Source organism: Mastomys coucha, unplaced genomic scaffold (assembly GCF_008632895.1).
Source record: "Mastomys coucha isolate ucsf_1 unplaced genomic scaffold, UCSF_Mcou_1 pScaffold22, whole genome shotgun sequence".
Taxonomy (NCBI): Eukaryota; Metazoa; Chordata; class Mammalia; order Rodentia; family Muridae; genus Mastomys; species Mastomys coucha.
Genome location: NW_022196905.1, coordinates 260858480 through 260876065, shown reverse-complemented (window position 1 = coordinate 260876065; position 17586 = coordinate 260858480). Strand labels below are relative to the sequence as shown.

General features: G+C 48.7%; 1 protein-coding gene across 3 annotated transcripts in view; it reads right to left on the bottom strand.

Annotated features, from left to right (window-relative positions):
* Zc3h18 (zinc finger CCCH-type containing 18) overlaps positions 1-17586 on the bottom strand; it is a 48029-nt gene that overhangs the window by 1213 nt on the left and 29230 nt on the right. For 2 of the 3 annotated variants that reach the window (XM_031341666.1, XM_031341667.1), the window contains 11 exons: positions 15336-15453; positions 13626-13894; positions 8777-8968; positions 8082-8207; positions 5296-5400; positions 4842-4985; positions 4551-4616; positions 3056-3216; positions 2745-2944; positions 2242-2335; positions 43-139 (listed from right to left, as the gene is read on the bottom strand). In XM_031341666.1, coding sequence (XP_031197526.1) covers positions 43-139; positions 2242-2335; positions 2745-2944; positions 3056-3216; positions 4551-4616; positions 4842-4985; positions 5296-5400; positions 8082-8207; positions 8777-8968; positions 13626-13894; positions 15336-15453 — 1572 coding nt within the window. The remainder of the gene's footprint in view (positions 1-42; positions 140-2241; positions 2336-2744; positions 2945-3055; positions 3217-4550; positions 4617-4841; positions 4986-5295; positions 5401-8081; positions 8208-8776; positions 8969-13625; positions 13895-15335; positions 15454-17586) is intronic. The other variant, XM_031341668.1, reaches the window with a different exon arrangement.

The window sequence follows — 17586 nt, the reverse complement described above, 5'->3', positions numbered from 1 at the left end:
TTGTCCAGGACAAACCTGTCGTGGACACAAGCAGAGACTTACCTGTCTGCTAGGGCAGCAGGAGCTTTAGCATTCTGGCCCCTCTGCCTCTCTGGTTTTGGGGAGCCCATTCTTCCACCTGATTTCCGGTCTCGAGAACCTGGCCAGCAAGAGGACAGAATGAAACCACTGCTTTGTTCGAGGGGCTATCAGAGAACCCTGGTCCAAAGTATCAAAGTGACTAAGTGTCCTTAGTTCTAATTCTAGCACTGGAGGTAGAGGAAGGAGGATCAGGAGTTGAATGTGGCCCTTGGCTCTTGGTGAGGTTGGATTAGAGTCAGCCTGGGCTACCACGAGGCCCCACAGCTGGCACTTTTCTGTTTATAAAGAATAAAACAGGAAACGCCAGGGTGGGAAAGAGAAGGCTCAGCATCTAAGAGACTGGCTGCTCTTCCAAAGGACCTAAGTTTAATTCCTAGCACGCACATAGCAGCTCATGACTGTAACTCCAGTTCCAGGGAGTCCAATACCCTCACACAGACAACGCACACAGGTAAAACACCAATGTACATAAAAATATAAATAAATAAATAAACAAATATTAAAGACAAAACAAAACAAGATAGGCAAAAGGCAAGTGCTACTTCAGGGGCAGAGCCCATGAAGCCATGATGCAGGTCTGGAGCTGGATTCAATCTCATTGAGTGCACTCTAGTGAGATCCTTCTCTCAGCACGCAAGTCTGACAATGAAGAGCAGTTTAGAACTGGAAGCCAGCTCAAGAGTGGAGTGCTCTCCTCTGTTAGACTTGGGACTAGGCAGTGGACAGGGTAGGGCAAAACCTGAGCATGAACCAGGCCAGTGACCCTCTGGGGTACAAAGCCTTAGGGTCACGGGCCCAGGGACCTGCCTGAAATGAGCTCCAGAGCCCCAGCAGCAGCAGCCAGCCTCCTTTATGCCTGCTTCAGAGAAGAAATGTTGGCTTTTGCTCTGTCTATCAAAGCAAACCAGGAGAATCCCCCATCTTTCTTGCTGGGCTTGAGGTGGGGTGTCCTGGAGATTTGGAGGGTCTTCAAGACTCTCTAGTCTTCAAGGTTAAACAGTGACTCAGAGCCATTGTGCTTTCTCACATGCCAATGACCCTAAGGTGTGCAAAGGCACAGCTAGGTCAGTCTGGGGTGAGGCGCCACTGACTGATTGCTGGGTGTGCAGGCTGGGTTTTATGGCAACTTGACACAAACTAGAGTCATCTGACAGGAGAGAACCTCAACTGAGAAGATGCCTCCCTAAGATCTGGTTGTGGGTAAGCCCATGGGGCATTTACTTAATAAGTAATTGATGCAGGAGGGCTCAGCCCACTATGGGTGGTGCTACCCCTAGGCAGGTGGTCGTGGGTGTTCTAAGAAAGCAAGTTGAGCAGGCCAGTATGCAGCACCATGCCACGGCCTCTGCATTAGTCCCGACCCCAAGCTTCCTGTCCTGACCTCCTTCCATGATGAGCAGTGGTATCGAAGTGTAAGCCAAATAAACATTTTCTTCCCCAAGCCACTTTTGGTCATGGTGTTTCACTATAGTAACAGTGACCCTGACTATGACAGTTGGTGTTAGAACTTGACTAGAAAAGCAGATACACTCGCATTCATTTGCTTGCTGCCCTGGACTTTTCATGCTGTCTTATGTAGCCCAGGCTGGTTTGGAATTCTGTGTAACCAGGGACGACCTTAAACTTCTAACCCTTCTGCCACTCCAGTGCTGATATTACAGATGCCCACAGCATACCATTAATGTGGTGCTGGGAACCAAACCCTTTTATGCAAGCCCTCAACTAGTTGAGCCCCTACCTGACCCCTCACCCACTGTCTTGGTTGTATACTGGAGGGGTGTTCATTACTAACAAATTGTATTTGTGTCAATATGCAGACACTTATTATCTGTAACCCAGGATCTTATACTCTACCACTGAGCCATATTTAAAGACTTAAAAATCTTTCCCATCATACACCTATAGTCCCAGCACTTTAGAGGCAGAGGCAGGAGGATCATGAGTTGGAGACAAGCCTGAGCTACAGAGCAAGATAACGTCTAAACCAAACCTCAATGCAATCTCTAGCACTATAGTACTCATGACAGACACACATGGTGGAGTTCTCAGGTGCCTCTATAGTTTTCAGAACAGACTGGTGTCAAGGCCCTGCAGGTGGGCCTTCTGGCTTATGTGTGACATCCACAGTATGACCTCAGGCACTAGACCTCGAAGGCTCACCTCGGTCTGGGGACAAGTTGGCTTTCTTGGCGGGAGGGCTCTGCCGGTCCTTGTCTGATGGCTCATAGCGCTTCCGGCTTCCTTTATCAGCCGCCTGAAACAGCACAGTGAGGGTGGTAGGGCCCGGATCGTTGTTAGGCCAGGCAGAGGGTGGCGGTGTATCTGTTGTTACTGGCGAATGTTGTTACTTGCTCCCATGAGCCTCCTCTTGGCCGAACCCCTGACCCTCCAAAGCAGTTCTGTGGCCCTTGCCACCATGTGATGGGGCCCTCTGTGCTGCATGAGGAAGTGCCTTGCAGGATCTCAACATGTCAGGCCTTGGCCCTTCCAGACATGGCAGAGCTTTGAAGATGTCTGATGCTGGGGTGGGGTCAGGACCCAGGCTTGGCCAGGCCGCAGGTACAGGCACATGGACTGCGCTCATGGATGTGCGAGGTCCCTTGGGTCGAGTCCCCAGCACCCAGGCCCAGGTGCAGTAATGCAGGCCTGTCCCCTCCTCTCACCTTGTTCAGCAGTGTCAGCTTTATCTCCTTGTGGGCAACAAAGGAGCCCTGTTGGGGCTGCCCCGGGCCCGCCTGCTGAGGTGCCGCTGCCTGCTGGGAGGATTTCCCACCTGCTGGAGCTTTGGAGGACTTGGGCGGCTGCGTGGACGGATCCCGCTTCCGCTTTTCCTCTCTCACTCCATCTTCTTTCTTAGATTTCCCTATCAATGACAAACCTCAGTCACGGGATCCTGTGTACATGGACCGTAAAGCAAAGTCTCTGTTGAAGTTTACCCCCAAGCCTACACCCTGAGGGCAAGGGCCCTGCCTACCTCTCTCCTTCTTGGTCTGGGCAGGGGTGGGGGATCGAGAGCTGGCTGAGGACACAGGACTGGCCAGGTCTGCATACATGTCATCTGAGTCCACACTGTGCACCGAGCTGCTACTTGAGGTGGCGCTGGACACTGAGGAAACGCTGCTCACACTCAGAGACCTAGACACACAAGCACAGCTGTGCACTCAGCCCCACGGTGACTGCAAGATGGCTGGGCTGCAGGCTGACAGGAGGGTCTCCATGGCTTGTCTTTACCCAATTCCCATGTTTATGGAATGCACATGGACAGAGTATGAAATCTCAGGGGACTTTCAGATGTAATACACAGTGAAGGGACAGCTATGTGTCTCTACTTCTCTAACCTGGGTGACACTGTGCTGGGAAGGGAAATATGACTGAGCCCTATCCAACAGTGATAAAAAGACTCAACTTCAAGCTAGTTGATGGTGCACAAGTCACAGTCCATAGTCCCGGTAACTTGGGAGACAGAGGCAGATCTCTGTGCTTCAGGATAGTACAAAGGAGGTGCTAGCAGCTGGAGGTGTGCTGGAGCCCCGCTGGTCCCAGCTTCTTGGGAGTTCAAGCTCATCAGGGCAACACAGGAAGGCTCCCAATTCAAACCAAAACCAAGAGCCTGCAGCTCAGTGACAGAGGCAGAATGCAAGGCCTTGGGTTTCCCCTTTAATGGAACCACTAAGACACTTTTTACTCTCCACAGGCACAGGGGTAGTGTGGGGAGAGTAGACGGGGATAAAGTTTTGATATAGCACATCGCCATGACATGTCTATCACAAACACCAACCAGCTTCTTCTAAGGGAGACAGAACAGAGAAACAGAGACAGGGAGAAGACAGAACCAAGGGTTTTCTAGCTTTAAAAACAAACAGGCAGGGCATGGTGGTGTACACCTTTAATCCCAGAACTTGGGAGGCAGAGGCAGGTGGATCTCCATGAGTTTCAGGCCAGCCTGGTCTATAGAGTGAGTATGGACACAGAGAAACTTTGTCTCAAAGAGCCAACAAATATAAAATCCCATAGGTCTTTGAAAGAGTCTAGACTGCTAAAGCCTTGGACTAAGCTAAGGCCCTGATGCCAGAGGACAGAGAGGAAAATGGTCAACCAGATTCTAAGAGCACCAAGCTGACTCTACCTTCTAACACCTTTCTGGTTTTCTTTAAAGGTTCTTCCTCCCAACTGCTTCAGGGCTGGCTCCCTCCACTAGGGATCAGCAAGCCCAGAGAACACCCAGTCTATCCTCAGGAAAAGTGTGGGTAGAGAACCTGGGACTGGCCTCAGCTTTGGCCTCAGCTTTGTTCAGCTGGGGAGTAGTACCAGTCTAGGCCTCTTCCCTTAAGGTTAGGTAGGTGCTCTGTGTGAAGGGAGGCCATATTCACCCTGAGCTGTGTGTTCTTGGATACTGAAGAGCCCCTAACATGGTCAGCCCACCTGGTGAGGGAAAAAAGATCAATAGGGAGTAGGACCAAGCAAGTGACCTGGATCGGGAACTGGAGCCACTGTAGCTGCTACCACTGCCGCTACCACTGCCGCTGAGCGTCCGCCTGCAACACAAGCAGCATAATTCACCTCAGAGGCAGCCTCACTGAGGCAGAGCCTTCCTGCACACCAGGCTGGTAATAGGCCTGTTCCAGGTTGGGCCTCTGCTCCTTGCTGCTTCCCTGGGGATGTACCCACCTCCCAGGCTCCAGTTTTCATCAGCACTTATACCCAGCAGCACCAAGGACAAAGAGAACTGTACCAGGATTGCCATAGTCCACATTGCTCACCTCCTTGGGGGAGTCCTGGTTTGCCGCTCCTTTCTCCTGGCTTCTCGGAGATCTCCAGGTTTGGCAAGCTCAGGACCAGGAGCAGTAGTTTTGGTGGCCTGTGGTGGAGCTGGGGGCGGGGCTGGCTTCTTTATTGACTTCTCCCTGTGAGACAGAGGCTGGGTCAAGGGTGAGTCAAGGCCGGGTCGGGCTAGGGTCCCTGCTCAATACACCCATATCTCAGAGCTCTGCAGTTCAGGCACAGCACATGACTGCCAAGGTCCCATGCCACAGGGACCCGAGTCTAGGTGCTGAGTCCATGCCTCTGCCCACTTCCTGGGAGCCACATCAGCTGCCCTTTGGAGGCTGCTCACTCTAGTTCAAGCATGGGATGGGAAGAGTGGAGGAGGCTAGAAGCCCTGGAGACCCCACCGAGGTGGAGCACCACAATGACCTGAGGGGGCTCAGGACTCACCCTGCTTTCCCGGGAGGCGGGGCCGGCTCCCCCTTGGTTCTGACTGGAGGTCTGTGTGGGGAAGGTGTGGGAGACGGGGATGGGGACGAGGAGAAGGACCGGGACCTGAGGAACAAAGAGAGTGTGAGGAAGAAGTCTGGTGCTTGGCAAATCCCTTATTGGCCAGAGCTGGCCATCCCCTAGGAAACGGTCCTGATCCACAGAGAACTTAGGTTCAGGTTCAGCTGCTTCACCATCTGATAGAACACACACTCAGGAGAGAACAGAAAAGGGCAGTGTGCAGCCTCAGGAATGGGTGCTTGTATGCAGGAGAGGGCACATGGCTCTGCCTAAGTGTGGAATCTGAGACACCTAGAAGCAGGGAGGTGGCAGAGCTGCTAAGGGTCCCCAAGTGCTTGGTCAGCAGGCATAGGCACAGCACAGAGGTAGATCCCCAAGCAGTGACGGAATGACATAAGCAGGGAGTGTACAGTGGGGAAATTATGACTGGATGGTTTCCACAGTGTCAGGTGTCAGCAGGGTAGACAAGCAGCCCAGGAAAGGGAGCTGGGTCCAGGCGGAGTTTCCAGGATGAAGCTCTTACAGTGAGGTCACACTTCAGTCACAAGGATGAAAGAGACTGGGTTGGCCTATGTATGTTACCTACTCAAAAACCACATGGATGTCTATTACCTCGAACTAGGTGGGGGCCAGCAATGGGTCAGGTTCCCACAGTCAGTCCTTCATGCTTTCAGGTTCAAGGGCAAATGCCCAGAAAACCTAGCATTTACTCTCAGGGGCTCCCGTTTGCTGCCTCATCTTATGGGCAAGCGCGCCAGAAGGACCAGAAGATTTTAACCCAAGGGACCCCCCAACCCTGTGGCAGCATGCCAGCCTCCCCTCCCACAGCCTGGGCTTTTTCCTCAGCAGGGCCTCCTGAGTGTGGCTTTAGGAAGGGCTGCTACAGATGAACTTCAGGAAGGACAGCTGCAGAACCCCAAGGCTGGGACTCCAGGTCTCCAGGAGGATAGTACATACACCAAGTGAGGTTAAGCTACTGAGAAAGGCATGTGTACTGTACTGTGGGAAATAGCTAAGACGTTTAGGTCAATGTGAGACTATGATGAAGCAACTGATGGGGTGGGGAATATTCCTACTGGTGTCTCCCTGCAACATTACCTTGTACTTCCTGGGATGACCTGTAGAATCTTCCTGTGTCCTGCCTGCTATGAGACCCACTCAACTTCTTGCTTTCTGTGCTGCATTTACCAGGAAGGGCCCAGAAACACACAGACCTGGAGTCCATGCCTCTTGGCCCTGTTGCAGCTGCCTCCTTGACCCAAGGCTCTAACCTTAGAGTGCTTGGAAGGCACGGAATGTTTTTCCTGCTACCTTCTGCCACTATCATTAGCTGCTTGCCAAAAACAAAGATCACATACACAACTTTCTCTCCATACTGAGTCCAACATTTCTAAAGGCCTCTTGTGTTCTCTACCTCTACAGCCTCATATTTTACAGTATGCTAAGTGACCTTTGTCTGTCTTAAGAGATTCCCACAGGTTTTCCTTGTCCTTCTCACTGTGAAGCTCATGGTCTCTCCTCTTTACTGCACTTTCCCACCCCCCAATGCTGCTGACACCTGCAGAAGGAACCTGCCAATGCTTGTGCTGGGGTTTGTGCCAGCACATCTATGGACAGCCTCCACACAGCCTTCCTTCTCTAAGCTACTTCCCCTCCCGGTTGCCTGTTCTTTTACAAGAGTTTCAATGTTCATGAAAACAGACCCACATGCAATTCACTCCACACCCCACAAAAGCATTAGTGACCATCACATCAGACAGCCTCAGCGACCTCAGAACTGCATTCTAATCCTCTCATTACATCTAAAGCAAGACCAGTTGGGTGTGACAACATACTTCTTTACTCCAAGCCCTCAGGAGGCAGAGACAGGTGGGAGTTAGAGGCCAACCTAGTCTAACACATAGCAAATACCAGGCCAGCTAGGGCTATATAGTGAGACCCCATTCCCAAAGAGAGATTAAACCTAAAAATTTTCTTAAAATAAAAACAAGCCCATATGCCAGGAAGGGGTAACGTTGTAAGGGGCCAGATTACACTAAGGAAATACAGAACATTTTTCCCCACACAAATGCCTAGTGATAATATGTCCCAAAGCAGTGGGCTGGATGTCTTTATGTGCACCAGTTAATGACTAGGATTGACACATCAGCTTTTCTGAACACCATGTCAAAGTTTTGCCCCTTCTCAAGAGCTTCACGGTGATGGCAGTGCAGGGAGGGTACACAATGGAGCATCAGCTCAGTTGAGGGATGGACCACTAAGCACTGCTCTACCCCTTAAGTCAGCCTGACTGAGGTAAAGGCCACCTTCCAGTGGCAGAGACACTAAGCCATCAAACTTTTGTGGGGGCAGGTCAGGGTGAATGTGGAGCATCCTCATGTGCTGGGATAATTTTTGCCTAAAGCTCTAGATGTATCTATTTTCAATGGGGAAAACTCAAGAAAAACTTGCATGACTCTCCTAGGTCTTTCTGGGATGATGGACATTCTGTATATTCATACCTGCTGCTCAACAGAGAGACCTTAGGTGCAGGTCCTAGGCCTAGCACCTGCAGTGTATGGTACCTCAGTCCAAATTGGTCCTCAGTGTACAATTTACTGAAACCATTCTGGAAGCAGGCATCCAGGAACCCTGATATTTTTTGCAAAGAGAGACATGATCACTTGATCCACCCCAAACGCCTGTGATCACTAAACCTGCTAGGAGGTCAGCAGGCTGGGACTTACCTGGACCGGCTGCCTGAGAATGAGCTGTGTCTGGAAGAGCGGCTGGAATAGGAGCTGTAGGAGGAGGATCGGGACCGGGACCGGGATGAGCCAGAGCCAGAGTAGGATGAAGATCGTGAAGATGACCTGTGGGCCAGTGGATATAGCAGAGGCAATGACAATGTGGCCTTTACTACTGCAGCACTGGGATGCAGTCTAGTGCAGCGAGACAGCATGGCTCCATAGAGAACAAACACATTCAAGGACAGAGATCACTAGACCTGCAGACACACCACAGTGCCATGCTGCGGAGACCAGGACTGGGTGCACCCAGTAGTAGTATGTGACCAGAGACTAATCTGAGTGCTGGACAAGGCCAGAGTGTGTTTTCAAGCTGACCCGGTGTTCCCATGTCTGTGTTTCTGGATGTGTCCAAACACACATACCTCTGGTTCCTCCCAGGCTCCATGTGGAGCTCCTTCCCCTCAGTACAGACATAGCTCTTGGCACCCAGCACTCATACTAGGTCACCCATCCTATTTACTGTTGTAAGTTCTGAAGCATGGAAAGTCTTACCACAATACTTGGTATTAGTCCTACCTAACAACCCACTGACCCGTCCTTAGGCAGTGACCACACATGCACACAGACACACACACTCGCGCACGCAACAAACTGGCAGCCAGTGAATGTCACCAAGCCACCTGTCTTTATACCTGGAGGAATTGGAAGCAGACGCTGAGGAGGCAGAGGTTTTGCGACGCCTTCGTGCCCGGTTTGGGGAGACTGACACACCAAGTTTCTTCTTGGGAGACTTGGATCGGCGCCAAGGGTCCTTCCACTCATCGGCTCGCTTCACCTGTGGCCCCACCGAGGTGGTCTCCTTCTTTGGTGGTTCAGCTTGACGGCTAGAATCAGAGGGGTTCTCAATGTTCAGGCTGCCACTCTTACCCAGCAATGCTGCTCTGAGAAGAGATTGGAAAGCCAGGGCATTCAGTGACAGCTTATTTAAGAGGCACCTGAAGAAATAAATAGTCAAATGAAGAGGGAACATGGCACACCTTCTATTCAACAGCTGATTCTCTCCAGAAATGTGCTTAACTTTCATGTCATTTTTTTTCCTGGGAGGAATGACATTTTCTCTTATGTATAATAATTAGCACTTTTTTGGTGGTGGCAGTACATACATGTCTTTAATTCCAGCACTTGGGAGGCAAAGGCAGGTGAGATCTTTGAGGCCAGCCTGGTCTATAGAGTGAGTTCCAGGACAACAAGGACTACAAAGAGAAACTGTATCAAAAAACAAACAACAACCAACCAACCAAACAAAAGAGTAAGTACTTTTAGGGGGAGTTATTACTGCATTCTATCTTTCTAACTGTTATGTTAGACAGGAACGGAGTCCACCTGGTTCAAATGTGTTTATTTCTAGTGTTAGCACACAGTAAGTACACAGTATTCATGAAATTAAAGCAACAAGAATCATGTTTTTAAACACCTGTTAACAAAGAAAAGTAAACAAGTCTATGCCTTAAGCCTTTTCTTTCCACTTAAAAGAGTCTGGTTCAACTGCAGCCTGGGAACGAGGCTCCCAGGCTTCCTTCCCTAACAGCATTGGCCTCAAGTGCTCAGAGAAGTCAGAGAAAGAGGTATAAGGAAGGCTGCACTAGCACCACGGGAATAAAAACTCTGCCTATTTATACTTTCAGAACTTCTGTTTAGTTAGGCACCAGCCAGTGGCAGGTACCAGGCCTTTCCCTTGACGACGGACGCAGGGGAGAGCACCACCCAGGGCTGAAGATGTATGAGTCTGACAGGTGCCACCGTCACCTCAGCCCTAACCCAGAAGCTAGTGCTCCAGGTGTACCCAGATGCTGCCTATAAAGAAATGCAGGAAGGAAGTGGGAACCTGACAACCTAGCAGCTCCCGACACTGGCCACTGGCTCATGGCTTTCATCTTTATACTTCCTAGATGTTCTCATTCTAAAAACTAAAGCTGGGTGGGTAGAGAGACAACTCAGCAGTCAAGAGCAATGGCTGCTCTTCCATGGGATGTTCTAGTTCCAGCATTGCAGCCCACAACTGTCTGTAACTTCAGTTCTAGGGTCTCTGACACCCCTTTCTGGATGCCACTGCCACTGGACACATGCACAAGACAGATATAATGTAATGTGTACACACATACACACACACACACACATACACACACACACACACACACACACATATACACACACACACGTAAAATACCATACACATAAAATAAAATACGATTAGAAAACAAAACAATAAACAACAACAAAAACTAAGAAGAACAGATACCAGGGTCACTAGCCTCTTTACTGGTCATTTGGCTAATGCAGACTTTCCACACAGGAAGAAAACAGGAGGAATATCCTGGTAGTGAGGAGTTTCTTTTTTTTTTTTGGTTTTGGCTTTTCGAGACAGGGTTTCTCTGTGTAGCCTTGGCCATCCTGGAACTCACTCTGTAGACCAGGCTGGCCCAGAACTCAGAAATCCTCCTGCCTCTGCCTCCCAAGTGCTGGGATTGAAGGAGTGCAACACCACTGCCTGGCAAGTTCCCTCTTCTTTAGATGCAGTCAAATCAGTATTCAAATCCTCTCCTCAGGAAGAGCCCCTCACTATCTCTAGAGCCCACTGAGAGCAACAGTGCTGTGCACAGCCTCAATCTTCTCATCTCTGTTATAAGCATCTGAGGGCTGGCTCAAGGGTCTCCAAAGAGGAGGGCTGTCCACTCTGTCCATGTGTTTTCACACATGGGTAGCAGCCGAGTTTTGTTACTATTGACACCCAGCTTTATTTTAGATGTTATTATCCCAAGGACTTCTTGAGGCCCAGGATCTGGTGTTTGCTTTGTAGCAATGATCTAAGACTTCCTTTAAAAAGGGAAACTTAAGGGGTTAGAGCTGTAGCTCAGGGGTAGAGTGCTCTCCTAACATTTGTGTAGCATGAATTTAACTGCCAAAGTGGGGGGAAAGATACTGAAGTCTAAAAAGCCAGAGTGTGCCGGGTGAGTAACATGCAGTATTGGGAAGGATGAGAGTGGGTGGGAGCTTCTGATCCTCAGTCAGAGCTAGAAATAACCAAGGTCAAATGAGAGGTTAGGTGGATGAAACCATGGGTATCCAATGTAAGCCCCACATTGGGAGGAATGACTGGATGAACCATCATTAAAGAATTCATTACCAAATTCACCGGGAAAAATGTTCATGCAAGACTGACGTGTCTATGGGTGCCAACAAATCTGGCCACAGAGAATATCTACAATCACTGAGCTCATGCATCAGGGTAGCAGCTTTTGAGCTGACAGGCTAACACCCTCCCAGCTGGCACCTGAGTTGTCTTCTGAGTGGGGACAGTCCAGGCCTGGAGTCTGCAGAGTGACATAGGTTGTATCTTTGTTTCCCAAGACACCCTGAGAAAACTGCTGAATTGTTTAGTGGGGAATAACTGCCCATATATTCTATCAAACCCAGAAAGCCAGGCAGAACACAAAACCACAGGAAGCTACATCTCTCTATAGGTGCTTTCAAAGGTATCATAGGTCTCACAGATGCCCTCACAGCGTATGGTGTTTCAGGACCTTAGTATGCAAAGGGAGGAATGCTGGTCAGGAACTATAGCAGATAACTGCTGGGCAAGGACAAATTTGCTATTTACAGATATTTCTGAAGAGACAAAGGCACAGGTGATCTGTGACCTTGACCTTCTGTGTAGCTGCAGCACACTCTAACTGTCCTCTAGCACAGTACCATATCCAAAGGCTATGGGAGTCTCTGTCAGCTGTGCTGTCAAAGTAAATGCTGAAGGTAACAGCACACAGGCCAAGGGAGGCACAAGGAAGTGAGCTGCCGATGAGCAAAGCAGCCACCCCACCTGTCTGGGAACTCCAACTTGGACAGCTATCAAGTCTGGGGTCAAAGAATAAAAAGCAACTGATGGCAAGTTGCTTCTAAAATCAGGAGGGTTAAACATCTAATAAAGGAAGAGGGAACTCACATCATGTGGGTTCTTCCCTACTACCTCAATCTGCCAACACCCAAGGAACACACACTTTTGTTTATCTCACAGGAAATTGCCCAGGTTCCCCAGGCTGTCCCACTTGGTCACAGTGTACACAGTGTGCCTCGTTTTAGCGAATGATACCCACTGTGCCTCTTCATGCCCATATATCATGCACATGATGACTTCTACTGGCTAAAACCCTCTGAGCTCAGTAAATCCTTCTTCCGTCTGGAACTTCCCCAGGAGTAAAAGTCCTAGTTTTCTCTGCTCTGCTTTGCCATTACTTCTTGTGATGTACCCTCTTCCCAAAGTCATCACTTGCTGTCTGGTCCTCTCTTCTAGCTCTACATGTATGAGACAGCAGGGATGTAAAAATTTCTTACTGTCATTTCTTCACCCATGCCAATCTACTGAGACATCAACAAAACCCAGAGGCAAGAACATCTGTTAAGGTTAAGAACATCTGGTCTATATACCTAGTGGCAAGATGGCTATAGCAACATAGTTAGGCACTATCTCAAGAGAAAAAAACCCAAAACCCAAAACCCCAAAACAAAACCAACCAAATAAAGAAACACAGAAACAATACAAGAGCAAAGTCCTGCTGGGCTGTGGTGGCGCACGCCTTTAATCCCAGCACTTGGGAGGCAGAGGCAGGCGGATTTCTGAGTTCGAGGCCAGCCTGGTCTACAGAGTGAGTTCCAGGACAGCTGGGGCTACACAGAGAAACCCTGTCTCGAAAAACCAAAAAAAAAAAAAAAAAAAAAAAAGAAAAAAAAAAGAAAAGAAAAGAAAAGAAAAGAACTGGTAACAAATGACAACAAAGGCAGGCCTAGACCCATGTGTTCTGGGACGGGTAGAAAGAGACACAAAAATAGCCCAGCACAGTGCCACATGCCTGGAAAACCAGCAGCTGGAGAACGGAGGCAGGAAGGATCATAAGTTCAAGGCTATATGATACATAGAGATAAAAATCAAAACAAATACTGCTGTTTGTATTATTTCAGGTGGTGGGCAAGGCTCACTAAAATGCCCTTCTGACATAATGCTACATTAATACTGCCCTTGGCTCTTCATCTCACACCTCCACTTTGCTCCTGCTGCTTTGCCGAGGACAAGGAAGGGAATATCCACCCTCGTGTGGCAGCACTATGGGCTGAAGGTCTAGGAAAAATGGACAAAGTGGATTCTTTGGAAAATGGTCCATCAGATCATCAGTTACGAGATGACCTGGCAGCTCCTCCCATAGGTAACCCAAGAAGAAGAGAAAATCCACATTCATATACCAACATTCAAGGTTACAACTGTCAAAAAGTGCCCACAACCCAATGTCCACCAACAGACAGACAAAAAAAAGGAACTGAGGCACTGCCATAGTGCTTTCTGCAAATATAGTCTAAGAGGAAGAAGGCAGCTCCATACCTACACTGTGTCCTACACAGGCAGCTGCTTCAGGGAAGCAAGGAGCTGAGCCTAAAGATCTTATGGAGAGGCCAAGGGCAAGACGTACTGACAGATGTGACTTAAGAGTAGTCTACCTCGGTGGCTGTGGGGACCGGGGCTTCGGCTTCTCCTTGTCCTTCTCCCGGTCCTTGTCCCTGTCTCGGTCTCGGTGCTGCCGGTCCTTCTCGTCTCGCTTGGCTCGCTCTCTCTCCCACTCCTCTTTCCTCCGCTGCCGCTCCTTGTCCCGCTCCCGCTCGCGTTCTCGCTCACGCTCTCTCTGCCTGCGCTCACGCTCTCGGTCACGCTCTCGTTCCCGCTCGCGTTCTCGTTGTCTGTTCTCTCGCTCTCGTTCCCTCTCCCGTTCCTGGGTTAAAAAGCCAAATACAGATACTGAATTACAAACTATTTGATAGAAGCATAGAGAAAACAGGGAGTAGGTAGGAGGATGCTCTCAGGAGGCTATTTTATTCCCAAGTACTTCCTTAAAATAAGTTAGCTGTGTCTGATGGCAAAGGCCTGCAACTAGGAGACTAAGGCAGGAGGATCTCAAATTCAAGGCAAGCCTGGGTCAGGTGAGAGCCTTCTTTAAGTCTCTGACCAAGTATGTCCAGAGTCTTAGGTACTTAGGTTTAATTCCCAGTACCACAAAACACAGACACATGCACATACACAAAATACATGTTTAAAAAATACATACAAATTAAAAGTGAAGTTACTCCAAATAATAAATCTACAACTTTGCCAGCACCAGCCTGGTAGAAGCCCACACCACAGGCCCTCCCATGAGTGACCCAGCTCATTCTTAGAATGGCTGTCATGTAGGCAAGCCCCCACCGCAGTGCTTCATGAACATGTCTGGAAGAATGTACTCCCTTACTGCAACTCCCCACTGCTACCTTCTTTTCCTGCTTTAATACTCAGCATTAAAACCCAAGAAGTTCAAAAGCAGCAAAGCTAACGGGCTCTGGGCCTCTGGGGACCTTGGGAGACACCATGCAGGCTCCTATGGCATTCCTACCAGCTACTCACTAGACTGAACAGAGAAGAAGTACCTGTACTGGGCATCCCATCTCCAGGAGGAAAGAAGCTGTGGTTCTGGGCTATAGGGGAGTCTGCATAGCTCATACCTAGGGTGGAGCCAGTACCTGTCTTCAGTGCTGTGACAGCTGATGGGTGGTATGTGAGTCACAGCACATAATTACTCAGGGGATCCTCACAGGCCTTTCCTAAAGCAGACTTCCCAAGCAGGCTAAGAGTGAAGATGGAATAGGCAGTCTGGAGCACACAGATCTTTATACCCACTAGGCTCTTGGGAGTCTTTCCCTGACCAACACGGCAAGGCCACCCGGAGGCACGTCTGTAACCAGCAGACTAGATGGGCAAGAACAGGGCTACAAGTAAGGACATTGCCCAGGAGACTTCTAAAATCAACACACTCACGAGGGTGACAGTCTCCTAAAAACTGACATTGACAATTTACCAGCAAAGCTAACTTTATAAAACCACGGCAAGAACAATGATTCCAAGAAAGCTCACAGGACATCAGATGATCACAAACCTAGCCAGTGGCTGCCTCCATAACCAACCTGGGCTCAGATTCAGAACTGTGGCTAAATATATTTTGCTAACTGAATAAGCTCACAGTAAATATACCACCAGAAGAGCTGACTGTTGTTGAATGAGGAAGCACATACCACTAATCGTACAGCCGAGACAGGAGGATTATGAATTTGGGGCTAGCCAAAGGTATATAGTTAGATGCCATCTAAGGGAAGAGGAAAGTTTACACATGTGATCATACTTACGCGATAGTTATGATACGGCTCTGCTTCTGTATACTGCACCCTGAAATTCTCGTACTGTCCACCACGCCAAAACCGCTCTATCTCATAGTCATAATAAGGGTCTGCATAAGGCTCAAGTCTGAAAAAAGAGCCAAAAAGAAGGAAATTGTGTCATTTAAGAATGTAACAGCACAAAGTCTACATAAAGACAAGCCAACAGAATCCAACCCCACATGACGAAAATACACCATGACCGAGTGGTGTCTGCAGCTAAGAACACACAATTACACAAATAATTGAGCCCAGTATTGCTGTCAGCAATAGGACACCCTATTGCGGCACAGATCAGTCAAGTCAATCTGGGGGGAAGATGCTCTGGGATTTTTCACAGGTGAAGACAAAGATAAGCCCTCTATATCCATTTTTGGAGAAAACACACAACAAAATAGGAATTGGCATTTTCTCAATGAGATAGAAACATATTCTTAAAAGCACTGTTAGAACTGTTGGGATGGCTCAGACGGTAAAACACTTGCTGTAGATGATTTGAGTTTGGTCCCAGAAAACCATCAACAATTCCACAAAGCTGTTCTCAGACCCTCACACCATATATTATATGCACGTGTACACACAGAACAGTAACAAAAGCAGCAGTACTTTTAAGGCCAAAGCTGGAGAGAAGCATCGAGGAATTCTCTTGTGTAAGGATACAGTAGGACCCATCCCCACCTGCTAGTGTGTGCAGGTACTGATGGCAAGACCAGCAAGAGGAGCCCAGAGAGATGGGAACACAGAAAAACTGTCTCCATTTGCCATCCTGTGATACTACACCTAAACAGCCCATGACAGAGCCAATTCACACCACCACTCACTCACCTCAATAAGGCAAAAGCCTAACATGGAAACCTAGCTCCTTACATACAGCTAGTGCGGAGGCTTAGAACTACTTGCAACAGCAGAGGGACGGTGCTTGGGAATGACACATTCACCCTGAACATCACAAAGTAACAACTAAGTGAGAAGACATGACAGAACACTCCTTATCACCACACTTACTCATCCTGCACTGGTTCATTAGCATATCCTAGTAAAAACCAGTGAGTATATTCACAGGCTAGACAGATACACCGACAGCCTAGTTGACATGAGAAAGAGACATGAGTCTAACCAAGAAAACTCTGCAAGGAAGAAGGCAACCTCTGAAGCTTGACAGCAGCCAAGAGCTGCAATGAAGCACAGTTATATGTGCTTCATTTAGTGCAGGAAGAAAGCAGGCCCAGGAAGGCATGCTAGGTGGCACCTTTCCATGTCTCCTGGAACAATGCAGTACCTCACTACTCACACCTGGGTATCACACCGCTATGCTGGTGAGAAAGTTTATAAACAAGAAGAGATATGCAATTAACTAAAAGAGTAACCGTGACAACGTGACTAAAGTCCCCAAAATATATAAGCTGCTTACTTTTGGAATTCTCATTCAATCTTTCTGAACCTGGCAACCCAAACCACAGAACATGCCATACACCAGATTTACCTTTTTACCCTCTTAGCTGATCCCTATCTGGGCAGGCATGGACTCAGCACCTGCTCTACCAAGTGCAGAGCTCGAGGGCAGCCCAGTCTGTGTACATATGTGTATTTGAGGCATGAAGGGCAGCAGGTGACATGTATGTGTTTGGGGGGTGAATACCACTCAGTAGCCAGAAATGACAGAGCTAAGAACTGCAGAGAAGAGTTTTACAAGACTATGACAGTGACTCAACCGCTTCACAGCATGAACCATCACTCATCCCCATGTCCTAAGCCCACACTGTGCACCCTTAGCAGGCAGGTTAGGAGCCCCTGATGAAGAAAGAAGCAGAGAAGGAGCACCTTTAAGACCACATCGTTCCCCTAGATCTGACATTAGTCTTCCACAACACACAATCCTCTATTGAAGGGTTTTTGTTCCTTTTTTTGAGACAGGGTTTCTTTTCTTTTCTTTTTTTTTTCAAGACAGGGTTTCTCTGTGTAGCCCTGGCTGTCCTGTAGACCACGCTGTCCTCGAACTCAGAAATCCACCTGCCTCTGCCTCCCAAGTGCTCTGCCTCTCAAGTGCTGGGATTGTATGTGCTACCACTGCCTGTCCCAGGGTTTTTTTTTTCTTTGTATAGCCTTGGTTGTCCTGGCCTGGTCTTTGTAGACTAGGCTGGCCTCAAACTCAGATCCATCTGCCTCTGCCGCCTTAGTGCTGGGATTAAAGGCATGTGTCACTACTTCTAGCACTATTGAG